Source organism: Triticum urartu, chromosome 2A (assembly GCF_056163025.1).
Source record: "Triticum urartu cultivar PI428250 chromosome 2A, HENAU_Tu73, whole genome shotgun sequence".
In the NCBI taxonomy this organism is placed as follows: Eukaryota; Viridiplantae; Streptophyta; class Magnoliopsida; order Poales; family Poaceae; genus Triticum; species Triticum urartu.
The window spans coordinates 207,900,463-207,928,362 of record NC_141874.1 but is presented as its reverse complement, the minus strand read 5'-3'; the positions used below and the strand labels follow the sequence as shown (position 1 = coordinate 207,928,362).

Genomic DNA, 27,900 nt, shown 5'->3' with positions numbered 1-27,900 from the left:
TGTGCCATGCTTTACGGCTTAGAATCGGGACTTCAACGACATTTTGAACGTCATGGAGCATATGAGATGTTCCAGGAGTTGAAGTTAATATTTCAAGTAAATGCCCGGATTGAGAGATATGAAGTCTCCAATAAGTTCTATAGTTGCAAGATGGAGGAGAACAGCTCTGTCAGTGAGCATATACTCAAAATGTCTGGGTATAATAATCACTTGATTCAATTGGGAGTTAATCTTCCAGATGATTGCGTCATTGACAGAATTCTCCAATCACTGCCACCAAGCTACAAGAGCTTCATGATGAACTATAATATGCAAGGGATGAATAAGACTATTCCCGAGCTTTTCGCAATGCTGAAAGCTGCGGAGGTAGAAATGAAGAAGGAGCATCAAGTGTTGATGGTCAACAAGACCACTAGTTTCAAGAAAAAGGGCAAAGGGAAGAAGAAGGGGAACTTCAAAAGGAACAGCAAGCAAGTTGCTACTCAAGAGAAGAAACCCAAACATGGACCTAAGCCTGAAACTTAGTGCTTCTACTGCAAGCAGATTGGTCACTGGAAGCGGAACTGCCCCAAGTATTTGGCGGATAAGAAGGATGGCAAGGTGAACAAAGGTATATGTGATATACATGTTATTGATGTGTACCTTACTAATGCTCGCAGTAGCACCTGGGTATTTGATACTGGTTCTGTTGCTAATATTTGCAACTCGAAACAGGGACTACGGATTAAGCGAAGATTGGCTAAGGACGAGGTGACGATGCGCGTGGGAAATGGTTCCAAAGTCGATGTGATCGCGGTCGGCACGCTACCTCTACATCTACCTTCGGGATTAGTATTAGACCTAAATAATTGTTATTTGGTGCCAGCGTTGAGCATGAACATTATATCTGGATCTTGTTTGATGCGAGACGGTTATTCATTTAAATTAGAGAATAATGGTTGTTCTATTTATATGAGTAATATCTTTTATGGTCATGCATCCTTAAAGAGTGGTCTATTTTTGATGAATCTCGACAGTAGTGATACACATATTCATAATGTTGAAATCAAAAGATGCAGAGTTGATAATGATAGTGCAACTTATTTGTGGCACTGTCGTTTAGGTCATATCGGTGTAAAATGCATGAAGAAACTCCATATTGATGGACTTTTGAAACCACTTGATTATGAATCACTTGGTACTTGCGAACCGTGCCTCATGGGTAAGATGACAAAAAACACCGTTCTCCAGTACTATGGAGAGAGCAACAGATTTGTTGGAAATCATACATACAGATGTATGTGGTCCGATGAATATTGAGGCTCGTGGCGGATATCGTTATTTCCTCACCTTCACAGATGACTTAAGCAGATATGGGTATATCTACTTAATGAAAAACAAGTCTGAAACGTTTGAAAAGTTTAAAGAATTTCAGAGTGAAGTTGAAAATCATCGTAACAAGAAAATAAAATTCCTATGATCTGATCGTGGAGGAGAATATTTGAGTTACGAGTTTGGTGTACATTTGAAACAATGTGGAATAGTTTCGCAACTCACGCCACCCGGAACACCACAGCATAATGGTGTGTCCGAACGTCGTAATCGTACTTTACTAGATATGGTGCGATCTATGATGTCTCTTACTGATTTACCGCTATCGTTTTGGGGATATGCTCTAGAGACGGCCGCATTCACGTTAAATAGGGCACCATCAAAATCCGTTGAGACGACGCCTTATGAACTGTGGTTTGGCAAGAAACCAAAGTTGTCGTTTCTGAAAGTTTGGGGCTGCGATGCTTATGTGAAAAAGCTTCAACCTGATAAGCTCGAACCCAAATCGGAGAAATGTGTCTTCATAGGATATCCAAAGGAAACTATTGGATACACCTTCTATCACAGATCCGAAGGCAAGACTTTTGTTGCTAAATTCGGAAACTTTCTGGAGAAGAAGTTTCTCTCGAAAGAAGTGAGTGGGAGGAAAGTAGAACTTGACGAGGTAACTGTACCTACTCCCTTATTGGAAAGTAGTACATCACAGAAACCTATTTCTGTGACACCTACACCAATTAGTGAGGAAGCTAATGATGATGATCATGAAACTTCAGAACAAGATACTACTGAACCTCGTAGATCAACCAGAGTGAGATCCGCACCAGAGTGGTATGGTAACCCTGTTCTGGAAGTCATGCTACTAGATCATGATGAACCTACGAACTATGAAGAAGCGATGGTGAGCCCAGATTCCGCAAAATGGCTTGAAGCCATGAAATCTGAGATGGGATCCATGTATGAGAACAAAGTATGGACTTTGGTTGACTTGCCCACTGATCGGCAAGCAATTGAGAATAAATGGATCTTCAAGAAGAAGACTAACGCTCACGGTAATATTACTGTCTACAAAGCTCGACTTGTCGCAAAAGGTTTTCGGCAAGTTCAAGGGATTGACTACGATGAGACCTTCTCACCCGTAGCGATGCTTAAGTCTGTTCGAATCATGTTAGCAATTGCCGCATTTTATGATTATGAAATTTGGCAGATGGATGTCAAAACTGCATTCCTGAATGGATTTCTGGAAGAAGAGTTGTATATGATGCAACCAGAGGGTTTTGTCGATCCAAAGGGAGCTAACAAAGTGTGCAAGCTCCAGCGATCCATTTATGGACTGGTGCAAGCTTCTCGGAGTTGGAATAAACGCTTTGATAGTGTGATCAAAGCATTTGGTTTTATACAGACTTTTGGAGAAGCCTGTATTTACAAAGAAAGTGAGTGGGAGCTCTGTAGCGTTTCTGATATTATATGTGGATGACATATTACTATTTGGAAATGATATAGAATTTCTGGATAGCATAAAGGGATACTTGAATAAGAGTTTTTCAATGAAAGACCTCGGTGAAGCTGCTTACATATTAGGCATTAAGATCTATAGAGATAGATCAAGACGCTTAATTGGACTTTCACAAAGCACATACCTTGACAAAGTTTTGAAGAAGTTCAAAATGGATCAAGCAAAGAAAGGGTTCTTGCCTGTGTTACAAGGTGTGAAGTTGAGTCAGACTCAATGCCCGACCACTGCAGAAGATAGAGAGAAAATGAAAGATGTTCCCTATGCTTCAGCCATAGGCTCTATCATGTATGCAATGCTGTGTACCAGACCTGATGTGTGCCTTGCTATAAGTCTAGCAGAGAGGTACCAAAGTAATCCAGGAGTGGATCACTGGACAGCGGTCAAGAACATCCTGAAATACCTGAAAAGGACTAAGGATATGTTTCTCGTTTATGGAGGTGACAAAGAGCTAATCGTAAATGGTTACGTCGATGCAAGCTTTAACACTGATCCTGACGATTCTAAATCGCAAACCGGATACGTGTTTACATTAAACGGTGGAGCTGTCAGTTGGTGCAGTTCTAAACAAAGCGTCGTGGCGGGATCTACGTGTGAAGCGGAATACATAGTTGCTTTGGAAGCAGCAAATGAAGGAGTCTGGATGAAGGAGTTCATATCCGATCTAGGTGTCATACCTAGTGCATCGGGTCCAATGAAAATCTTTTGTGACAATACTGGTGCAATTGCCTTGGCAAAGGAATCCAGATTTCACAAGAGAACCAAGCACATCAAGAGACGCTTCAATTCCATCCAGGATCTATTCCAGGTGGGAGACATAGAGATTTGCAAGATACATACGGATCTGAATGTAGCGGACCCGTTGACTAAGCCTCTTCCACGAGCAAAACATGATCAGCACCAAGGCTCCATGGGTGTTAGAATCACTACTATGTAATCTAGATTATTGACTCTAGTGCAAGTGGGAGACTGAAGGAAATATGCCCTAGAGACAATAATAAAGTTATTATTTATTTCCTTATATCATGATAAATGTTTATTATTCATGAGAGAATTGTATTAACCGGAAACATAATACATGTGTGAATACATAGACAAACAGAGTGTCACTAGTATGCCTCTACTTGACTAGCTCGTTAATCAAAGATGGTTATGTTTCCTAACCATGGACAAAGAGTTGTTATCTGATTAACGGGATCACATCATTAGGTGAATGATCTGATTGACATGACCCATTCCATTAGCTTAGCACCCGATCATTTAGTATGTTGCTATTGTTTTCTTCATGACTTATACATGTTCCTATGACTATGAGATTATGCAACTCCCGTTTGCCGGAGGAACACTTTGTGTGCTACCAAATGTCACAACGTAAATGGGTGATTATAAAGGTGCTCTACAGGTGTCTCCAAAGGTACATGTTGGGTTGGCGTATTTCGAGATTAGGATTTGTCACTCCGATTGTCGGAGAGGTATCTCTGGGCCCTCTCGGTAATGCACATCACATAAGCCTTGCAAGCATTGCAACTAATGAGTTAGTTGTGAGATGATGTATTACAGAACGAGTAAAGAGACTTGCCGGTAACGAGGTTGAACTAGGTATTGAGATACCGACGATCGAATCTCGGGTAAGTAACATACCGATGACAAAGGGAACAACGTATGTTGTTATGCGGTCTGACCAATAAAAGATCTTCGTAGAATATGTAGGAGCCAATATGAGCATCCAGGTTCCGCTATTGGTTATTGACCGGAGACGTGTCTCGATCATGTCTACATTGTTCTCGAACCCGTGGGGTCCGCACACTTAAGGTTTCGATGACAGTTATATTATGAGTTTATGCATTTTGATGTACCGAAGTTTGTTCAGAGTCCCGGATGTGATCACGGACATGACGAGGAGTCTTGAAATGGTCGAGACATAAAGATTGATATATTGGAAGCCTATATTTGGATATCGGAAGTGTTCCGGGTGAAATCGGGATTTTACCGGAGTACCGGGAGGTTACCGGAACCCCCCGGGAGGTATATGGGCCTTAGTGGGCTTTAGTGGAAGAGAGGAGAGGTGGCCAGGGCTGGGCCGCGCGCCCCTCCCCCCTAGTCCGAATAGGACAAGGAGAGGGGGCGGCGCCCCCCCTTCCTTCTCTCTCTCTCCTCTTTCCCCCCTCCCGAATCCTATTCCAACTAGGAAAGGGGGGGGGGGAATCCTACTCCCGGAGGGAGTAGGACTCCTCCTGGCGCGCCCTCTCCTGGCCGGCCGCACCCCCCCTTTGATCCTTTATATGCGGAGGAAGGGGGCACCCCTAGACACACAAGTTGATCCACGTGATCATATTCTTAGCCGTGTGCGGTGCCCCCTTCCACCATAATCCTCGATAATATTGTAGCGGTGCTTAGGCGAAGCCCTGCGACGGTTGTACATCAAGATCGTCACCACGCCGTCGTGCTGACGGAACTCTTCCCCAACACTTTGCTGGATCGGAGTCCGGGGATCGTCATCGAGCTGAACGTGTGCTAGAACTCGGAGGTGCCGTAGTTTCGGTACTTGATCGGTCGGGCCATGAAGACGTACGACTACATCAACCACGTTGTGCTAACGCTTCCGTTGTCGATCTACAAGGGTACATAGATCACACTCTCCCCTCTCGTTGCTATTCATCACCATGATCTTGCGTGTGCGTAGGAAATTTTTTGAAATTACTACGTTGCCCGACAAACGGTCGGTCATTCACTCTGCAACCTTAAAGATCATTTATATCTCTTTATTACTAGCGTTACCAGTAACGCCCTGCCTTAATGTACATCGAACCCTTTGTAACATGGGCTGGCTGGGGTCCTGGCGCACTCTATATAAGCCACCCCCTCCTCCGAGACAAGGGTTCGCACCCTTTGTAATTCACACGCATATATCCAGTCGACCGCCTCCGGGCTCCGAGACGTAGGGCTGTTACTTCCTCCGAGAAGGGCCTGAACTCGTAAAACTCGCGTGTACAACTCCTCCATAGCTAGGATCTTGCCTCTGCATTCCTACCCCCCTATTCTACTGTCAGGCTTAGAACCACGATAGCCTCATCCAAGCCATATACCTGGACTGGCTTACACACCGGTCCGACACGCTTTCAGTGGGCACCACATGCGCACGCTGCAATTGTCATCACCTCCTTTATCCATCGATCCATCCTCAGATCAGATACTGACGCATCGACCTTGTCAGGCCTTTCTGCCATCGACGCCACCACGACGCCAGACAACGTCATCCTCCTGCACGAGTCCATCGCCATCCATCGGACGCCGAGTCTCCACGGCGCCACGCCGCCGAGATCCGCCGTCATCGATGTGTAGGATGAAGCACCTCTCCACCACCTACCGACGCCCAACCACCAAGCCGTCCACATGTCTGTCCAGCTGATGAATTTCTCCAAAGATTATGCCCCCATGGGGGTGACGATGAAGACGTCGCCATCATCCGATCCAAGAGGCCCCTCAACGCCTCCAACGAGGGCTACGACGCCCACGGACGCCACCGTCAATGGTAGCCTCCTCTAGATCTGAGGTTTCCCCGGAAACAATGGAGCGAGGGACGCCCCCAACGTCGCCTCCAGCGAGGAAAACGACACCCTTGGGCGCCACCGACGATGGTGGCATCCTCACCCGCTTCAGCAGCTAGGCCACCATCTCCTCCTCCACTTGATCCGTCGCCGGGAAGCCGCCGCAAGGCAACACCCACCGACCAGATCTCTTTGGACCGACGATGAAGACAACCAAAGGTAGAGGAGGTTTCATCGCTGCGTGACCGGCGCCATGGCCACACACACGTCGTCCCGAGGCGCCCACTCAAGATCCACCGTCACAGCCACGCCTCCAAACCGCGACGAAGGGACGCCCCGCCGCCGCCATCATCCCCCCGCACGGGCTTTGCCCAGCTGGGATCCGGCGACGGCGGGAGGGGAGGCGGACTAGAGGTCTGGACGGGAGACGAAGGGGAGGAGGACGGGCAGCTAGTCCGTTAGTTATCGTGTTTATTCAATGTTTGGTTAGATTAAGTGTCGCTTAAATTGCCTCTATAAATTTGAAGCAAATGAAAAAAAAACAAATAGAATGAATGTTGTGGAGGCTGCCATTTGGCATTTCCGTGTTTGTGCAGAAGCCTGGCAACCTAAAAAACATTTTGAAGTGTGCTTCATATGGTGGATGGCGGCTCAAGTTTTGGTGACTCTGCAAGAGTTGCTCTAATATGAGCAGCAAAGATACCATAATGGCGTTATATAAGACGTAAGCATGGGTTTATTCGCCTAGTTTTACAGCAGAAAACTGGCTATATACTTCTTTGATACGAAGTGGTTTTCTTTCTTTCTTTGAGACACTTTGATACGAAGTAGTAGAGCGTTGAGTTCATTATTCCAAGCTAGTAATAGCTAGGAGCCAGCCTAGCCTTTGGTCTTCGCTACCAGTTGTCGGTTCAGGTCTTCAGGCCCTTGATCGCAGCACGCAGTTTCCGATCTCTGCAAACAAATGAATAAACACTAATTAAATCAGATGAACTCATTTGCAGAAACGTCATGTTAGAGCATGGTTAATAGAAGAACCGGCAGCTGGCTCTGTACTCATGCCATGTCATATATAGCCTTTGTGAAAAAAATCGCGTATAATAAGGCTGGTGTGTAAGTTGGCTGTAGCAATTAATGTTTGCATGCATGGGTAAGAATGCAAACGCATTTGATTGGAAGAGGGAAAGAAGGGTCAGCCTTCAGCCCCTGCATGCATTCTTTTCTCTCGAGTGCAGTGCTACAGCCGGGCGATTGCCCAAGCGCCGGCCTCTTCCTCATTTCAACTTTCTCTCTCCTCCAGCTAGTATTTTTGCTGATCTGGACAGCTTATAGCCTGCTGACTCAGGCTTACTATACTTGCTCTTAGTACTTAGTACTGGAGTAGTATATAAGTTTTGAGCGTCAGGAACTCACTTGGTGCCTGATGAACAACGGAGCCGGCTCCGCCAAAATGGCATGAACTGCCAGACCGCCCGTTGCGTTGGTAGTAATCGTTGAATGCGTAAGACGCGTGCGCGACCTTTGTGTCAGGATCAAAGCACCGCGCGCCGGGCTGGATGGCGCTGCAGTCCGCCCCGTGGCCACACGCCCAGTCCAGCGCCGCCTGGAGCCGAGCGTCCCCGACCGCCGCGTTCGCCACGCACCAGCTCCCTGCCTTGGGGTCGCAGGTGCCTATCACCGCATGCATGCAAACAAACGATGATCATCAGGTATTGGACAACAACTTAATTGACTAGGAGAAGGAGCGGAAGCGGAAGCTCACCTGCTGGTTGCCGGTAGACAATGGAAGCGGCGCCGGAGAAGTCGCACGTCCCGCCGGCCCGGCCCTTGCGCTGGTAGTAGTCGTTGAAGGCGTAGGTGGCGTGCGCCACCTTGGTGTCGGGCTCGTAGCAAGGCTTCCCGGGCTGGATGGCGCTGCAGTCTGCCCCGTTGCCGCACGCCCAGTCCAGCGCCGCCTGGAGGCGTGCGTCCCCGACCGCTGCGTTCGCCTCGCACCAGCTGCTGGACTTGTCGCCGGCCCCGAAGTCGACCTGATACACCGGCTGGCCGTTGGGGTAGAACAGGCCGTAGTTTTGCTCCTCCGCAGTCGGCTTCTCGTTCTCGTTGAAAAGTTCGAAGATGTACACGGAGATGTCGAATTCAGGGCGGTGGGGGGTGCCGGCGCCGGAGAGCGCAAGTTTGATGAGGTTGTTGGTGTAGGCCTGGGCGTCCGCCTTTGTGAAGCCCAGGCTCTGTGGGCAGTAGGCACACCCTCCCGGGCTCGACTCCCCGCCTACTGCGGGCACCTTGGGCTTCGGGGCACGCCTTCCTCCCCTCAGCACTCTCATCTTCTTAGTGTGGTTCCTGGAGCTGGAGGAGCCCAGCCTCTCCATCGCGTAATACACAGCGTCGAGCTGGGCTTCATATAGGCTATAGTAGGTGAGGCCGCTCCGACTGTCGCCCACGCCGCCGTTGGGGCGGAAGGTCACGTAGTTGATGTCCATGGCGCCATTGGACGACGCATACGCGTAGTACGGGTAGATGTTGACCATGAGGTACGAGCCTGTCTGCGCCAAGAAATCAATCATGGGACTCATCACCGACTGCGCGATGTCGTCCTTGAACTCACCTTCGGACGGCGGGAACGATCCCTTCAGCGCATCGAGCGCAATCGGGGTCGTCACCTTCACGGCGTCGGCGAGGCCCAGGCCAGCCAGCGCCGCCTGGACATTCTTCATGGCCGGGACGAGGTGCGACGTATGCTCGCTTGCCTGCTTGAAGACCTCGTTCCCTACCGTGACGCCACGGATATCCGTGGCAGGGTAGTAGGGCAACAGGTTGTTGTTGGCCCACTGGATGGCCCAGTCTGGGTCCCCGGCCGCGGACGGGAGCATCTCGTTGGGTACCGCCACCACCATCTTTATGCCGCTGTTCTTCATCGCGTCCAGCACGCCCTGGTCGGTGTCGTACACCCTCACCGACGTGATGCCGTTCTTCTTCAGCAGCTGCACCACCGACGCTGGGTCCATCAGGTTGTTCCCGTTCCTGCCGTAGCACACGCCCACCTCGCCTGCCTCTGTAAACAAACGTCGCCGGCCGCTGTTACAAAACTGCACCTACCTACAGTATTCCTCAAGACACCAACCTCAAGTCTATTTGATTTGATTACCTGCACGCGAGAAGAGGAGCAGTGGCAATCCGGCGCAGAGTAGGACGAGGCTCAGGCGAGTGAGTTGCATGCTGTTCTGTTGCGTATCAGAGGATAGCCGGGAGGAGCACAAGGCGTACATGTATTTATAGCCGGCGGCAACAAGGCCAGGATGGAGGATCGTCAGTGGAGGGTGGCACGCCCTCACATTGGCTCTAGTGGAGAGGCTTAAATGGCCGCCAGTAGGGGGATAATGTGAATTAGTTCACTTTACCTATACCCAAGCCGCTTGAATTTTAAATTTGGGTCAGTCGAGATGCTGCTCTAGGATTCATGCCACTAGTAGAAAAATGGTCAAATGTGAGACACATTAGTTCCGGTTTGTAACAGAACCGGCACTAATGTGTCCATTAGTGCATATTCCAACGGCTAGGCGGGAGGAGATCTTTAGTATCGGTTCGTGGCGAACCTTTAGCACCGGTTCGTGCCACGAACCGGTACTGATGAGAGTGGTGGCAGGATGTTGTCAGAGAGGGGTCCCTCCAGCACCTTTAGTACCGGTTTGTGTCACGAACCGGTACTAAAGGTCGTCCTATATAAACCCTTCGTCTACCAGCACTCTGTTCTCCCCCCTTTCCCCTTTTCCTCTCCTCTGTTTTTCCCTTCTTCCTCTCGAGTTCATCACAAAATTTGCCCCAAATTTGTCAAGATTTGCAGGCCCCCATCCATTCAAATGATCACAAAGGTTAGCAACTTTGTTTTTTCATCTCTCATTGCTAAATTAGCTCTTGTATTGGTTTATATAGTGATTAATTTTGGGTTTTAGTAATTTGGGAGGAATTATATGTGGTAGTATTTGATTTATATGCAAATCGAGGTCAAAATAACACTTAGTTTGCATATGTAGGTGTGGTTTACTTAGTGCATTCTAGATCTCCGTCGTAACCACCGTCGATCGCCTGCACCGTCCCGTCGCCGGCACCACCTTGTGGTGAGCCTCTTGTTCATGAAATTTTATATAAAAATTGATGTTTGTGTGATTTGGATATATAGTTACTCGTATAATTATCTTACCCGTACGCTGTTTGTTATACATAGTGCCATGGTTTTGATATCCGTCCCCATTGGCCCTCGTCCTTGTTATGATTCGAATGTGGTATATTCTCTTTTAAAACTATTTGTTGCATTTCGTGTTTATGACAAATTATGCCCATCAAGCTGACATAGATATTTGTATGTAGGAGGTAGTTGAACCGGAAATTCCAACCGACCCTATTGTCGAGAGGTTAAATTTAGTTGAAAGAAAAAACGAGGATTTGAAAGAAAAATTGAAAAGAATTGAGAGGGAGAAGATGGAATTGGAGTTGCATGTTGCCAATGTCGTCAATGATCACAAGATTAAGATGGAGAAAATGCGCTTGAAGATTAGAAAGATTAGAAAATATGCCATTCATAGTGAGGCTCGGTATCATTATGCTGTTGGATCAATTGTTACCTTAGTTGCGATCTTGATCGCATTTGTTGTTTCATTTAAATTCTTTAGCTAGAGAGTTATTTGTTTGTTGCATTTAAGTGTTGTATGAACTTTATGTATTGTATTAATTTGGTGTTTTCGGTGCTGTGTATTGAAGATGAGCCGGCAATGGATGTACGATGACCGATGCTCTCCTGAGTTCATTAATGACGTGCATACTTTTCTGCTTGCGGCTGAGGCAAACAAGCGGGCGGATGATTTTATGCCTTGTCCATGTGCTGGCTGTAAGAATGGTCACAATTACTCTACGTCAAGAACCATCCACGTCCACCTGTTTGAGTCCGGTTTCATGCCCCACTATAATGTTTGGACCAAGCACGGAGAAAGAGGGGTTATGATGGAAGAAAATGAAGAAGAAGAGGACGACGACAGCTATCCTGGCCATGGATTCCCTGAATACGATGATACAACAATGAGGGAAGAAGCTGAGCCGGTAATGCGGGAAGAAGCTGAGCCGGCAATGCGGGAAGAAGCTGAAGAAGAGGCATCGGATGAGCCCGTTGATGATCTAGGTCGGGCCATTGCCGATGCAAAGAGAAACTACGCAAGTGATTTGGAGAAGAAAAAGTTGCAGCGCATGTTAGAGGATCATAAAAAATTGTTGTACCCGAATTGCGTAGGTGACAAAAAAAAGCTGAGCACCACACTGGAATTGCTGCAATGGAAAGAAGATAATGGTGTATCTGATAAGGGATTTGGAAACTTGCGGGTAATGATAAAGAATATGCTTCCAAAGGACAACGAATTGCCCGAAAGTACGTACGAAGCAAAGAAGACTGTCTGCGCTCTAGGGTTAGAGGTGCAGAAGATACATGCATGCCCTAATGATTGTATCCTCTACCGCGGTGAGTGCGAGGATTTGAACGCTTGCCCGGTATGCGGTGCATTGCGCTATAAGATCGGCCGCGATGACCCTGGTGATGTTGAGGGCGAGCGCCCCAGGAAGAAGATTCCTGCCAAGGTGATGTGGTATGCTCCTATAATACCACGGTTGAAATGTTTGTTCCAAAACAAAGAGCATGCCAAGGCGATGCGATGGTATAGAGAAGACCGCAAGAAAGACGGAAAGTTGAGAGTACCCGCTGACGGGTCGCAGTGGAGAAAAATCGAAAGAAAGTACGGGAAGGAGTTTGCAGATGACGCAAGGAACGTATGGTTTGGTCTAAGCGTAGATGTCATTAATCCTTTTGGGGAGCAGAGCAGCAACCATAGCACCTGGCATGTGACTCTACGTTTGTATAACCTTCCTCCTTGGTTGTGCATGAAGCGGAAGTTCATTATGATGCCAGTGCTCATCCAAGGCCCTAAGCAACCCGGCAACGACATTGATGTGTACCTAAGGCCATTAGTTGAAGAACTCTTACAACTGTGGAATGGAACAGGTGTACATGCGTGGGATGAGCACAAGGGGGAAGAATTTGACCTAAAGGCGTTGCAGTTCGTGACCATCAATGATTGGCCTGCTCTCAGTAACCTTTCAGGACAGACAAACAAGGGATACCGCGCATGCACGCATTGTTTGGACGATACCGACAGTATATATTTGGCTAATTGTAAGAAGAATGTGTACCTGGGACATCGTCGATTCTTCCGAGCAGGCATCCCGTACGAAAGAAAGGCAAGCATTTCAAAGGTGAGGCGGATCATCGGACGAAGTCTCGCCACCGTACTGGTGCTGATGTACATGATATGGTCAAGGATTTGAAGGTGGTCTTTGGAAAGGGTCTTGGTAGACAATCTGTTCCGAATGATGCTGACGGACGTGCACCCATGTGAAAGAAGAAATCTATATTTTGGGACCTGCTCTATTGGAAAGACCTAGAGGTCCGCTCCGCAATCGACGTGATGCACGTGACGAAGAATCTTTGTGTGACCCTGCTTGGCTTCTTGGGTGTGTATGGGAAGACAAAAGATACACCCGAGGCACGGGAGGAGCAGCAACGTATGCACGGAAAAGACGACATACATCAGGGTCATGAAATCTACGCTCTTACCAAAGAAGAGAAGAAAATCTTCTTTGAATACTTGCTCGGTATTAAGGTACCGTCTGGCTTCTCGTCGAATATAAAGGGAATAATAAATATGGCAGAGAAAAAGTTTCAGAACCTAAAGTCTCATGACTGCCACGTGATTATGACACAACTACTTCCGGTTGCATTGAGGTGGCTTCTATCGAAAACGTTCGATTAGCCATTGTGAAGCTATGTGCATTCCTCAATGCAATCTCTCAGAAGGTAATCGATCCAAAAATTATACCAAGGTTAGAGAATGATTTGGTGCAATGTCTTGTCAGTTTCAAGTTGGTGTTCCCACCATCCTTCTTCAACATCATGACGCACGTCCTAGTTCACCTATGCGAAGAGATCAACGTTTTGGGTCCTGTATTTCTACACAATATGTTCCCCTTTGAGAGGTTCATGGGAGTCTTAAAGAAATATGTTCATAAACGTGCTAGGCCAGAAGGAATCATCTCCAAGGGCCATGAAAATGAGGAGGTCATTGAGTTTTGTATTGACTTTATTCCTGACCTTAAGCCGATTGGTGTTCCTGAATCACGGCATAAGGGCAGACTGGATGGAAAAGGCACGCTAGGAGGGGATCAAATAATATGTATGGATGGACATTCTCTCACAGAAGCACACTACACAGTTCTACAGAATTTCGCCTTGATGGCTCCGTATATGGAAGAACACAAGAATTTGCTACGCTCCAAACACCTGGAGCGGTCTGATGACTGGATTACACGTGAACAAATCAGGAGTTTCGCCAGCTGGTTGCAGACACGTACCATGCATGAGCCTCTATTGAAGATGACATGTACTTGCTGTCCCAGTTACCATCTTCAAATATAATGACTTTCAAGGGGTACGAGATAAATGGTAATACATTTTACACGATCCCCCAAGATAAGAAGAGAACCAACCAAAACAGTGGTGTCCGCTTTGATGCAGAAACCAAGACAGGAAAGGAAACATATTATGGTTATATACAGGACATATGGGAACTTGACTATAGACGTTGTTTGAAGGTCCCTTTGTTTCAGTGCAAATGGGTCAATATGACACGAGGCGGGGTAACGGAAGACCCGCAGTATGGAATGACAATAGTGGATCTCAACAATCTTGCGTATGCAGACGAACCATTCGTCCTAGCCAATGATGTGGCACAAGTTTTCTATGTGAAGGACATGTTTACCAAGCCGAGAAAAAGAAAAGATAAAGAAGCGAATGCATCATACGATGAGCCAAAGCGGCACATAGTTCTTTCTGGGAAGAGAAACATCATGGGAGTGGATGACAAGATAGACATGTCAGGAGATTACGAAAAGTTTGATGAAATTTCTCCATTCACAGTGAATATTGACCCGAGCATCCCGTTAAATAATGAAAATTTTCCATGGTTACGGCGCAAAGTGACACACGCGAAGAAAAAGTTTCACACCCAAAGATCTGGGATGTGATCGGCTTCACTATATATCATCAGTTTCTTCTGTGTTTCACACCCAGGAGGGAATCTCTGTAATAGTTAGGGGTAGTTATGTGTATTGGCATTTGAAACGCAAAGAAATTTGTGCAAATAAATTCTTTCATACATTTACTGATTTTTTCAGCTAAATTGAAAAACACTTCAAATAAACTCCGAAAAGGTTGAAAATTGGCATGGTATCATAATTTCACTCACATAGCATGTGCAAAAAAGTAAAGAGGGTTACGGCAAAAACTGGATGCACTTTATGTACAAAATGGACAATCTCTTTCGAACTATCAGGGTTTCGGATGAAAACTCATCTGTTACAAAGGCATTTAATTTTTTAAATAACCTAAGCATTATCAAATTGAATATAATGATAAAACACACTAATATTAAACATAATAAAAAAGAATCACTGAAAAATGTATTTTTAAAGTTAAGTTATTCACAAACTAGTGATTCACACAAATTTCAAATAATTCAAAATTTAAACTATTCAAATTTGAAAAACTACCGGCACTAACAGAAAGTTTCTAATTTTTTGTACCTAAAGCAAAAATATTCATAAAGAAATTTTAAATACAGCAAAAAACAACTAAAAATAAATAAAACAAAATAAATAAAGTAGAAAAGAAAAAACTAAATGAAAAAAAGCCCACCTACTGGGCCACACCGGCCTGCGTACGACTAGAAACCCAAATTCTAATTGGGTCAGTATGCAGGCCCGCTAGCCCAATAGGCCCATCAGGACATAGCAGCAGACGTAGGCCCGGAAGACCTGCTTATGAGAGGAGCTCGAGAGAGCTACCACACTGGGGCTTATAAACCAGTGCGGGCGCCCCTCGGCTAGCGAGGTGGGACTAAACTTGCCGCACCGCACCTGCGCCAGCGCACCACCTTTAGTACCGGTTGGTGGCTGGAACCGGTACTAAAGGGTGGGTCTTTAGTATCGGTTCCAGCCACCACCCGGTACTAAAGGTGTGCTCTTCCCGCCGCTTGGCCTGGCCAAAACAGGCCTTTAGTACCGGGTGGTGGCACCAACTGGTACTAAAGGTGTCCCCTATATAACAAACACTTCGAAAAATTTCAGTTTCTCATCTCCCACTTCTCTCTGCCGCCGCCCCGTCCCGCGCCGTCGCCGCCCCTGTCACGCCGTCCCCGTCGACTCCGCGACGCCCCCGTCCTCGTCGTGTCGTCCTCGTCAACTCCGCGCCGCCCCCGTCGCCGGCCCGTCCCCGTGGCAGCACCGGCCCGTCGCCGTCGCCTTGGATCGACCTCGCCTCGCCGTCGCCGTCGCCTCGACCTCGCCCGCGCGTGCTGTGAGCCCCTCCCCGGGCCCCTCTCCTCCCTCCAATCGATCAAAGCCACCGCGCCACCGGCGCCGGCCGTAGCTACTGCACACATACGCGCGCGCACACACACACTACTCGCGCGCACACACAGACACACACACACACTACACGTGCACACACACACACAATTTTTCTATTTTTACTTTTTACTTTTTTCCGTTTTTTTGTTTTTCATACAAAGTTTTACATGAATTAATTAATTAGATTAGATTAATGTCAAATAGTATATAGAAATGTTAGTTATAATATATATAATGTCAAAGGTTTTTTCTGTTTTTTATAGAAATGTTATAGAAATGTTAGTTATATAAAAATGTTAGAAATTTTGGAAATGTTAGTTTTAGCTAGATGAATTAGATTAATTTCTAATTGGTAGACGATAATCGATGTTTTTTTAGTTTCTTATATTTTTAGTTATAAAATTTAGAATTTGCATATATGAAATCACAATCCATCATTTAAAAAATGTTACTTTACTTTTGCGGCATATAGTATTTGTTGTCGACGATGCCCGGCCCGCATCCTCGCCGTCGACCCGTTCGCGACGACGTCCTGCTTCAGAGGACCCATGTCCGGGACTGGGCTCCGCCGGGCTGGCACTGGGAGGTGCTACCTTCAGGGGCGCGACGCTTGGTGAGGAACCCGGTCCCGGGTCCCGTCGTCGACCCTGATCTCCTTTGGTGGCGTTCGCATGGGCCACTTTCGGTGCGGAGGGAGCCGGCCCCGCCGGAGGTGGTACGTCGCCGTGTCAGGGAGGAAGACGAGCACGTCCATCGCTACATGGCTGCTATGGACGTCAGGTTCTCCAATACTTGGCAGGTTCTTTGGGAGATCACCCGAGCTATGATCCAGTGATGGTTCCTTCACTTTGGTTGTCCACCGCCCGCGCCTCAGGAACCGCGAGTGGCCTAGATTACTCTTTAGTATTCGATCTTTATTAGCTAGCTAGCTAGCTAGTGATGTATTTGATATATATTATTCGAGACGATGTATTCGAGATTATATCTATTATTCGAGATGATGTATTCGAGATTATATTCGATGATGCTTATTATGTACTATGATTGATTCAGTTTTTCCTTATTAATTTATTGCATCCATGCATTGTAATTTGAATACTAAATTGTTTTATATTTCTTTTGGATTAGTTAAATAAAAGCTATGGCGGACAATACCGGCAGAGAGGGTGAAGAGACCCTGTTCGATATCATACGCCATCCTCGCGGGCCAGATGATGATCAGAATGAAGAAGATTATGACGGATGCGGATATCTAAACAACACCGGGGAGGGTGATATGATATTCGATCGCGACGACCGAATTGATGAAGTCATGAACTATGATTATGATATTGATGACGAAGAAAATGTTGATCTTGAAACAAAAAAGACCGGCGAGGTATATTTATATAAGCAGGCATCTGGTGATCATCACATGTTTTAAATGACTTGAAGATATATTAACGAATCGATCTTTCTTCTTTCAGCCATCCGGATCGAGTAAATCTTCAGGCAGTAGGAAACGAGGCCCGAACAAAAAGTTGAAGGAGGGCGTAAAGTACAATATCGAGGCCATCAAACCTAATGGCAAACCATTAGCGCCTAAGAAGATTGCGGACAAATTCATCTGTCAGTGCGGAGTTCTTGTGAAGGACCAACTCCCGATCTCCCTTCAAGAATGGAGAGCCAGCAAAGCCACGTCCAGATCTTACTTTTGTCGACGACAGACAAAAAGTTCTGCTTTGGGAAACTCTCATGGAACATTTCACCCTACCAGGTCATTTCATAGATGTAGATGTGGAGAAAGTCAAGGACGCTTGTCGGTGTTAAAACCGGCGGATCTCGGGTAGGGGGTCCTGAACTGTGCGTCTAGGCGGATGGTAACAGGAGGCAGGGGACACGATGTTTTACCCAGGTTCGGGCCCTCTTGATGGAGGTAAAACCCTACGTCCTGCTTGATTAATATTGATGATGTGGGTAGTACAGGAGTAGATCTACCACTAGATCAAGGAGGCTAAACCCTAGAAGCTAGCCTATGGTATGATTGTTGTTCGTACGGACTAAAACCCTCCGGTTTATATAGACACCGGAGAGGGCTAGGGTTACACAGAGTCGGTTACAATGGTAGGAGATCTACATATCCGTATCGCCAAGCTTGCCTTCCACGCCAAGGAAAGTCCCTTCCGGACATGGGACGAAGTCTTCAATCTTGTATCTTCATAGTCCAGGAGTCCGGCCGAAGGTATAGTCCGGCTATACGGACACCCCTAATCCAGGACTCCCTTAGTAGCCCCCGAACCAGGCTTCAATGACGACGAGTCCGGCGCGCAGATTGTCTTCGGCATTGGAAGGTGGGTTCTCCTCCGAATTCCGTGTACCTGTTGAATAATGTCCGGTTTCTTGTAAATGTAGCGCTCCTTGGCTTCTACGCCCAATAATGGCCGTCTCCCACGTGTCAAATGAATACGAAAAGTCAGGGTGTTTTTTTATATTTACACCCCTAGCCGCGTGAATGAGCTGCCTATTTAAAGGGACGAGGATTTAGATCCAAACCACACCTTCTCCCCTCCGCGAGTATTCATGAGAGCGTATCCGATAGAGGTCCATTCTATCATGGCCGGCCGCCGCAGCTCCTCCTCTCGCCCTTCCAGCCCTCAACCTGGAGATTGGGAGAGATGCTCCATCCCGCACAGCGAGCTAGTGACGCTCCAGACCAAGGGATTTCTCCCCCCGGCCTATATGGTCCCGGTTCGAGCCGGACTTGCCACCTATAATGGCGGAGAGCAAGCGGAGAGCGCCCCCAATCCCTCCAAAGGAGAGAGGGTATGCCTTGTCCCTTACTTAATAAGAGGGCTCGGATTTCCAATTCATCCGTTTCTCCGGGGGCTTCTGGAGTTCTATGGCCTCCAGCTGCACGACCTCACGCCTGCCTCCATATTGCATATCACGGGCTTCGTAGCCCTTTGCGAGCTGTTTTTGGGCTGCGAGGCTCATTTCGCGCTGTGGAAAAGGCTATTCTGCCTTGTGCCCCGTTCTCAGAAGGGGTCAATATATCAAGTGGGCGGAGCCGAAGTGTGGCGCATTGCCGGGACCGGATATCTATCTGGAACCCCAAAGAAGGCGTCCGAGGACTGGCGTTCGGAATGGTTTTATATAGAGGACGTCCCGCTGCCGGATCCTGTCCGGATCGGCCTCCCTGAGTTCGACAGTGCTCCCCTAAAGAAGCGCCTAAGTTGGCGTCCACGAAGCCCTCAGAGGGAAAGTGACAAGGACGTTCTTTACCTGATGGGCCGGATAAGATTGTTGGCTCATTCCGGACTGACCATGATCGGGGTCATGGCCGCATGCATCATGCGAGGGGTGCAGCCGCTCCAGTATAGAGGCCACCCCATGTGGGACTTCAACGGGGAGGACGATGCCACCCGCCACGGCCGTAAGGGGCCGGATTCGGTTGCCGCTCTACTAAAGACCTTGTCCGCTTTGTACAAGGGAGAAGAGGAGGAATTTCTCCGCGTCAACCCACGGGGTGGATTTTCTATGTACAATCCCCCAAGTTGGGTAAGTGGACACTTTTACTTGCCCATCCGTTTTATATTCCCATAGTTAAATATTCAGTCTAACGACTTCAACGCAGGAACTGCGCCAGGCTGTTAAAGAAATAAACAACCCTCCTCCACAACCCAAGGATCCGGGACGGTCCCTCGACCCGGCCTCTCAAGAGGATCCGGACTTATCTATGGAGCTGATTGATGGGGTGTTTCATCAATTGAGCAAGGACAACGCCTTGGTGGCCATTACGGCCGATTACCCATGGCTACTCCCAGCCTCACAGGTAACTGAGACCAAAGTCCCAACACTTTGAAAAGGGATCTATCCTCGCATGTTTTCGATTGCCGTATGACAACCGTGTTTTGCAGGGGAGGTCCTTGAGATGGGAGGCCGAGCCTGCGGCGACTAGCCAACGAGGGGCGGCAAGGCCCCACGGGCTGAAAAGAAGTGCGGTCCGGACTGAGACGCCGGCGCAACGGTATAGCGCGCCATCTTATTCCCAGGTGTTATTCCTTCAAGGCATATTAACGCTCATGCTCTCTTCAGGACGAAGAGACCTCGCCGGACTATATCCGGAGAGGTTGCCAATCGCGCCTCCACCAGCCAGGCTCCAAAGCCTGGTCCAGAAGCGGAGGCGAACACAAGGCGCGCACCGGACGCTCCTCCGACAGAGGATGCGGACAGGCTGTCTGCCACCAATTCCGAGGTGGAGAGTGCCATGAACCACAGGCGTCGCTGGACAGTTCTTTGCGACGCTTGTTTCTCCCAAGAGGCATTGGATGCCTTCAATTCGGGAGACGCGTACCTCCGTGCCGCTCAAAATGGTCTAGCCAGAGCCACGGAGCAGTATGTAAAAGACATACGGGTAAGAAAATTTTGGTAATTATATATATACCAGTAGCCCCCGAAACTTGAAACAGTTAGAATAACTGATTTAAGGATCATTTATTATGCAGGTTCTTACAGAAAAGAATACCCTACTATCCCAGGAGCTGGAAGAGTGCAAAGCCCAACTTGAGGCCGCACTAGCCACGGTAGGGGAGCCCAAGGAGACCCCCTCTGGTAATATACGCTTCGAAAGATAAGTATTTTGCGAAGTGCGGCGTGGGTGCAAATCTGTCAAATGAAGTTGCAGATGGCGCCGGATTAAATTAGGAAAAACAGCAACTCCTACGCCAGCTGAAGGCTGGTGAGAGTGTGCTGACAAAGGTGAGGCGGGAGAAGAACGATCTCCAAGATGCCAACACCAAGCTGGGCATTGAACTGAAGGATGTTCGTGCCCAGCTGTTGGACTCCGTTAAGGAGAATCAACGGCTTCGACGCGGCATATTTAGTAAGTGCTTAAACGAACTTTGAAAAAAGAGTTCGGCGAGGAAGTCAACTAACAGAGTAATGTCTGTAGGTATGCTAACAGGTCGTCCTGCAGAGGAAATGCCCAGTTCTACGGGTGACCTTCTTCCCGAGCTCTCACAACTGCACGAGCGAGTTCGGCAGGTGATGCAAGGCGTCGCCCAGGCCTTGTGGCCATCCGTCTCCATGCCCGAAGGCCTTGGAGAGCTTGTGGAGAAGCTGAAGGGACCATGGCGGCGCTTCCGATTGTGGAAGATGTCGGCATGCCGTCAAGGCACCAGGGAGGCCTGGGCCATGGTGAAGACGCGGTACACGAAGGCTGACCCAAACCACATGGCCGAGGTCGGACCCATGGGGCCCGATGGGAAGGAGATCCCTGTGAGCTTAGTATACGGCCAAGTAGAATTGGCCGCAAAGTATTCCCAAGAGGACTGTAAGCTAGACAACCTGTTAGATGGTATTGAAGAGGAATACAATCAGTCAGATTGACTATATAATTTTAATTGACATGTGTAATACCTTCTAGCCGGATTGTAGATCGTTTGTCATGGCCGATCTTTTCGCTTCAACCTCGGGACCTGGCGGTCCGGAGTGTGTCCGAATACCCTCGCGGTTATATAAGAACCGGGGTATGCATGGAGACCAGACGTAGGGGTCATTAGTGCTTGAACAGACAAGTGCCCAACTAGTTATGTTATATTACATGGTTAGTAAGAAACATCTTCCAGGGAGAATAGTTCCGTTAGGTGTTCCTTTCCCTGGGAGGCATGCCCTAAAGTGCATGTCCATTCTGCGAAAAGAGATGCAGGAAAAACATCTAGGGGCGTATAGATAAATAAGTGAAAAAAAGATCATCTTTAGTTCACCAACCGAATATTCCCTTAAGAACTCTAGCTTTCGGCTTCACCCAGTCCGAGGTACACATCCGGCTGACCCGGCAGTAACAATCGCAGAGGTGCTCCCTTTACCACCTAGCCGAACAATCGGGAACGTGGGGGTAAGCACAGGAGCCAGGCAACCCAGCTTGGCCAAAACTTAAGTCATATCGATGCATATAATGGTGAATAAAAGGTACATGCGGAAGTGTGACACATGTGTTGGGCATGAAGCCCATATAAATAAGCTTCTGTTTAAAGAAGCCCCCAGGTGTAATGAGCGCGGATAGCGCATCACTTTATGAGCCTTTAAAGGCTATAAGAGAGAGAGAGAGAGGAGAAGGAGAGAAATGTAAGACAGAAAGTATATAAAAATGGACAGAGGAAGGAGACGAACACAGAGTCCGGCGCTAGGCATAGAATCTTCAGAGACGGGCTGCGTTCCATGGGTTCGGCTCGAGTCGGTTATCCGATGCATCTCGCAGGCGGTACGCTCCACCAGTTAGGACTTGGTCAATTATGAAGGTACCTTCCCACTTGGGCTTGAGTTTGTCCTTTGTCTTGTCCGGCAGGCATAGAACTAATTCGCCAACGTTGTAATTTTTGGCCCGTACTTCTCTGCTTTGGTATCTTCGAGCCTGCTGTTGATAGAATGCGGAACGGGCTTTTGCCACGTCACGCCCTTCCTCCAAGGCGTCCAAACTGTCCTGTCGATCGAGCTCGGCTTCTCTTTCTTCGTACATGCGCACTCGAGGTGAGTCATGAATTATGTCGCAGGGCAAAACTGCCTCTGCGCCGTACACCATGAAGAATGGTGTGTATCCGGTGGTGCGATTCGGCGTGGTCCGCAGCCCCCAGAGTACGGAGTCGAGCTCCTCTACCCAGTGCGTATTAGATTTCTTAAGGGACCGCACTAATCTGGGTTTGATGCCGCTCATGATAAGACCATTTGCACGTTCGACCTGGACGTTAGTTTGTGGGTGATAGACGGAAGCATAATCGAGCTTGATGTCCATGTTTTTGCACCAGAGTTTTACCTCGTCGGCCGTAAAGTTTGTGCCGTTATCAGTGATGATGCTGTGGGGGACGTCGTAATGGTGTACAACCCCGGATATAAAGTCTATCACCGGTCTGGATTCGGCCGTCTTAACAGGCTTGGCTTCTATCCATTTGGTGAACTTATCCACCATGACCAGTAAGTATTTTTTCTTGTGGGTTCCGCCTTTAAGGGGTCCAACCATGTCAAGTCCCCAGACCGCGAAGGGCCAAGTGATGGGGATAGTTTGGAGGGCGGTGGGTGGCATATGGCTTTGGTTTGCAAAAAGCTGGCAACCAACGCATCGTTGGACTAAGTCCTGGGCGTCTACCCGGGTCGTCGGCCAATAAAAGCCTGTACGGAAGGCCTTGCTTACAAGGGACCGAGCTACAGCATGTTGACCGCCGAGTCCGGCATAAATTTCAGCCAGGAGGTTCCGCCCTTCCTCTTCGGAGATGCACCTTTGAAGGACTCCGGTAGTGCTTTTCTTATAAAGCTCTCCCTCATGGACTTTATAGGCTTTAGATCACCGCACTATGCAGCGTGCCTCATTTTGGTCCTCGGGGAGTTCCTGCCTAGTAAGGTAGGCGAGGAATGGTTCTGTCCACAGGGCGATGACGGCCATTATTACGTGGGCTGAAGGTGTTATTTCATTGGCAGAGCCTCCAATTATGTCAGAGTGTTCGGTGCCGGGCAGTGCGGTTGGGTCCGGGCTGTTATTGCCGGGTTCCCCTTCCCATACTACGGATGGCTTGAACAGCCTTTCCAAGAAGATGTTGGGGGGACTACATCGCGTTTTGCGCCGATGCGTGCCAGGACATCTACCGCCTGATTATTTTCCCGGGATATGGTGAAATTTGAGCCCTTCGAACCGAGCTGACATTTTTAGGACGGCGTTGCGATAAGATGCCATTTTTGGATCCTTGGCATCAAAGTCTCCATTTATTTGGCATATTGCGAGGTTCGAGTCCCCACGCACCTCTAGGCATTGAATGCCCATGGATACTGCCATCCGGAGACCATATAAAAGGGCCTCATATTCGGCTGCATTGTTGGGGTCTGTGTACATTATCTGGAGTACGTATTGAACTGTGTCTCTTGTGGGGGACGTCAAAACGACGCCAGCCCCTAGACCGGCCAACATTTTGGAGCCGTCGAAGTGCATGACCCAGTTTGAATATGTGCCGTACTCTTTAGGGAGTTCGGCCTCCGTCCATTTTGCGACGAAGTCGGCCAAAACTTGCGACTTGATAGCTCGCCGTGGCTTGTAAGTTATGTCGAACGGGAGGAGCTCAATGGCCCATTTTGCAATTTGGCCCGTCGCGTCGCGGGTGTTTATAATATCGTTAAGTGGCACTTCCGAGGCTACTGTTATTGAACACTCTTGAAAGTAGTGTCACAGCTTCCGGGATGCCATAAATACCGCGTACGCAATCTTTTGATAATGCGGGTACCGTGACTTGCACTGAGTAAGGACAGTGGACACATAGTAGACCGGCTTTTGAAGGGGGAATTTGTGTCCGTCCGTTTCTCGTTCGACGACGAGCACTGCGCTTACGACCTGATGGGTTGCTGCAATGTATAATAGCATTGGTTCGCCAATGTTTGGCGCGGCCAGGACTGGGTTTGTTGCCAAGATGGCTTTTATTTTGTCGAGTCCGGCCGTGGCTGCATCCGTCCACTCGAAGTGTTCGGTACGCCGAAGGAGGCGGTAAAGGGGTAGGGCCTTTTCTCCTAAGAGGGAGATAAAGCGGCTTAGAGCCACCACGCATCCGGTTAATTTTTGTATTTGTTTGAGGTCCTTCGGGATATCCAATTGTGACAGAGCTCGGATCTTGGCTGGATTTGCTTCAATTCCTCTACCGGATACAATGAAGCCCAAGAGCTTTCCGGCTGGAACGCTGAAAACGCATTTTTTCGGGTTGAGCTTGATGTCGTATGTTTGGAGGTTATCAAATGTTAGCCTCAAGTCGTCTACTAGAGATTCGACATGTCTTGTTTTAACGACCACATCATCTACGTATGCCTCCACTGTTTTGCCAATCTGGTTTGCCATACATGTCTGAATCATGCACTGATATGTTGCGCCGGCGTTTTTGAGCCCGAAGGGCATTGTGTTGAAGAAGAATGGGCCGTATGGTGTGATGAATGCCATTGCGGCTTGGTCTGACTCTGCCATCTTTATTTGATGGTAGCCGGAGTATGCGTCGAGGAAACACAACGAATCGTGTCCTGCGGTAGCGTCGATAATTTGATCGATGCGGGGGAGAGGGAAGGGATCCTTTGGTCAAGCCTTGTTAAGGTCTTTAAAATCAACGCACAGGCGCCAGGATTTGTCCTTCTTTGGTACCATCACCAGGTTTGCTAGCCAGTCCGGCTGTTTTATATCTTTGATGAATCCGGCCTCCAATAGCTTGGCTAGTTCCTCTCCCATGGCCTGTCTCTTAGGTTCGGAAAAACGCCGAAGAGCCTGTTTGACTGGCTTGAATCCTTTTAGGATATTTAAGCTGTGTTCGGCCAGCCTGCGTGGGATTCCTGGCATGTCTGAAGGGTGCCAGGCGAAAATGTCCCAGTTCTCTCGTAGGAACTCTCACAGTGCGGCGTCTACATCAGGGGTTAACTGTGCCCCGATGGAAGCTATTTTATTGGGGTCCGTTGGATGGACCTGAAATTTGACTATTTCGTCCGCCGGTTTAAAGGAGGTGGACTTGGATATTTTATCGAGTATCACATCGTCCCTATTCACCGTGGAGCGCAGCGCAGTCAGTTCCTCAGCCGCTAGGGCTTCGGATAGCGCCTCAAGGGCCAGTGCAGCTGTCTTATTTTTGGCGCGAAGTGCTATGTCCGGATCACTAGCGAGAGTGATGATTCCGTTAGGCTCGGGCATCTTGAGCTTCATGTACCCGTAATGGGGTATTGCTTGGAAGATTGTAAACGCTTCCCGCCCTAGCAGAGCGTGATATCCACTATTGAACGGGGCCACCTGGAACGTGACCTCTTCGGACCTGTAATTATCCGGCGTGCCGAACACCACATCTAGTGTGATTTTTCCTGTACAGCGCGCTTCCCGACTGGGGATTATTCCTCTAAAGGTTGCGCTGCTTCGCTCAATGCGGTTCCAGTCTATTTCCATTTTTTGAAGGGTTTCCTCATAAATGAGGTTCAATCCGCTGCCGCCATCCATGAGTACCTTGGTAATATGAAAGCCGTCCACTATTGGACTGAGGACCAATGCGACTGGTGCCCGGGCTGTTCAGAATTTAGGTTCATCACTGGCGTTAAAAGTAATAGCCGTGTCACTCCATGGGTTTATTGTTGCTACTTGGTAGACTTTGGCAAGGCTGCGGAGTGTTCTTTTTCACATATTATTTGATGCAAAAGTCTCGAAGACTATTAATACCGTACTGGTTTCTCTGGGGTGGCTTTCTGTGGCTTCTGGAATTAGAAGATCTTCGCCAATTTTTGCCACCTGCCGGAGTATCCAACATGCTCTAAGGTTGTGAGTTGGTGTGGCGCCCTCTGCACAGTGAATTTTACAGGGTCCATTAAGCCATCCTTCCAGTACGGTTCCGTGCCCTGTAGAGGGCTTTTGCTTTTTGGTATTGAACCCGGGTGTCTGGCGATGATGCACCCTTTTATTTCGGACTGGGTTTGTATTCAGGGCCGGATTGTCCCAAAATTTTATTTCGGTTTTCCAGGCGCTTTCCATCGCACAGTACTTTCGTACTATGGACGCCAAGTCAGCGAAGCGTGTAATATCACGGCGACTTATGGCATTGAGGATTCCCTTGTCCGTGCAATTATTGCAGAAGAATGAAATTGCGTCTTTCTCGTGGCAGTCCTTTATCCTGTTCATAACCAGGAGGAATCTGGCCCAGTAATGATGTACTGTTTCTTCGGGCTCTTGCCTAATTTGGGATAGATCGCTTATGTACGGGTGGGTGGGTGGGTGGAATCAAATCCGAAACCTCACCCAATCCGAGACCCAGAGGCCAAGGAGTTTCCGAACTCGAAAGTTTGGATTCTTGGATGTTGTCCAATGAATCTAGCCCATCGCCTGACTTTAAGTTCAGGTCTTGAGTGATGTCCTCCCGTCCGCCGGTATCTGGCTTGGAGGGATCGGGAATCCGGACATAGCTAGTCCTTAAGATAGATGAAGGGTCGCCGCACTGTCCCTCTACCACGGCAACGTGATGGGTGACCTGGGGAGAGTTAATCTCTCTCAGATCGGGTTTAGGCCCAATCTGGTCGTAATCCGTAGCGACTCCTAGGGCGGCGATGCGATCCAAAAGCTCGTTTAGGGAAGAGAGCTCCATTGGATCTAGCTGCTCGGCGAATTCCGAGCTGACGTGAAGATTACTTTCGATGACCTGAGAGGTCATCGTCGGCGCAGCAGCCGAACAGGTGGTCATAAGGAAACCACCTAGCCGGAGAGTTTGGTCGACAGCCAAAGCTCCCTTAGCAATGGTGTCGTCTTTAAAGACGGGATGAGGCATCCTTCCTGATGGCGACGGCACAGAGGAACTCTCAATGAAAGCACCAATGTCGGTGTTAAAATCGGCGGATCTCGGGTAGGGGGTCCCGAACTGTGCGTCTAGGCGGATGGTAACAGGAGGCAGGGGACACGATGTTTTACCCAGGTTCGGGCCCTCTTGATGGAGGTAAAACCCTATGTCCTGCTTGATTAATATTGATGATATGGGTAGTACAAGAGTAGATCTACCACGAGATCAAGGAGGCTAAACCCTAGAAGCTAGCCTATGGTATGATTGTTGTTCGTACGGACTAAAACCCTCCGGTTTATATAGACACCGGAGAGGGCTAGGGTTACACAGAGTCGGTTACAATGGTAGGAGATCTACATATCCGTATCGCCAAGCTTGCCTTCCACGCCAAGGAAAGTCCCTTCCGGACACGGGACGAAGTCTTCAATCTTGTATCTTCATAGTCCAAGAGTCCGGCCGAAGGTATAGTCCGGCTATCCAGACACCCCCTAATCCAGGACTCCCTCAACGCTGCTCTTAGGAAGATGGCGGTTGCATTCAACAACCACAAGAATCGTGTATGGGACAAGTACGTCAATGGAGGAAGGAAGACTCCAGTATTCGAGGGAACACTAGAGAAGCAAAGTGCTCATTGGGACGATTTCGTGAAATTCAAGGATTCAGAATTATCTAAGGAACGGTCGAGAATAAATAAGGCCAATGCCGAAAAAAGGATAAGTTTCATAAGCTGGGG

At 48.3% G+C, this 27,900-nt stretch overlaps 1 protein-coding gene across 1 annotated transcript; it reads right to left on the bottom strand.

Annotated features, from left to right (window-relative positions):
* Positions 1-7,056: 7,056 nt before the first annotated feature.
* On the bottom strand, positions 7,057-9,672 carry LOC125541410 (glucan endo-1,3-beta-glucosidase-like). Its single transcript, XM_087543637.1, has 4 exons — positions 9,518-9,672; positions 8,132-9,424; positions 7,783-8,040; positions 7,057-7,323 (listed from the first exon to the last, which is right to left on the bottom strand). The coding sequence occupies exons 1-4, from the start codon at positions 9,636-9,638 to the stop codon at positions 7,289-7,291; spliced, it is 1,707 nt and encodes a 568-aa protein (XP_087399763.1). The 5' UTR covers positions 9,639-9,672; the 3' UTR covers positions 7,057-7,288.
* Positions 9,673-27,900: the final 18,228 nt, after the last annotated feature.

What these genes read in the sequence shown, in the direction of transcription:
- LOC125541410 (XM_087543637.1), bottom strand. Translation starts at nt 9,638, where the DNA reads ATGTACGCCTTGTGCTCCTCCCGGCTATCCTCTGATACGCAACAGAAC. An exon ending in TGTCTACCGGCAACCAGCAG is followed by an intron (nt 8,041 to 8,131) that starts GTGAGCTTCCGC and finishes ATGCGGTGATAG; the next exon opens with GCACCTGCGACCCCAAGGCA. An exon ending in CGTTGTTCATCAGGCACCAA is followed by an intron (nt 7,324 to 7,782) that starts GTGAGTTCCTGA and finishes ATTTGTTTGCAG; the next exon opens with AGATCGGAAACTGCGTGCTG.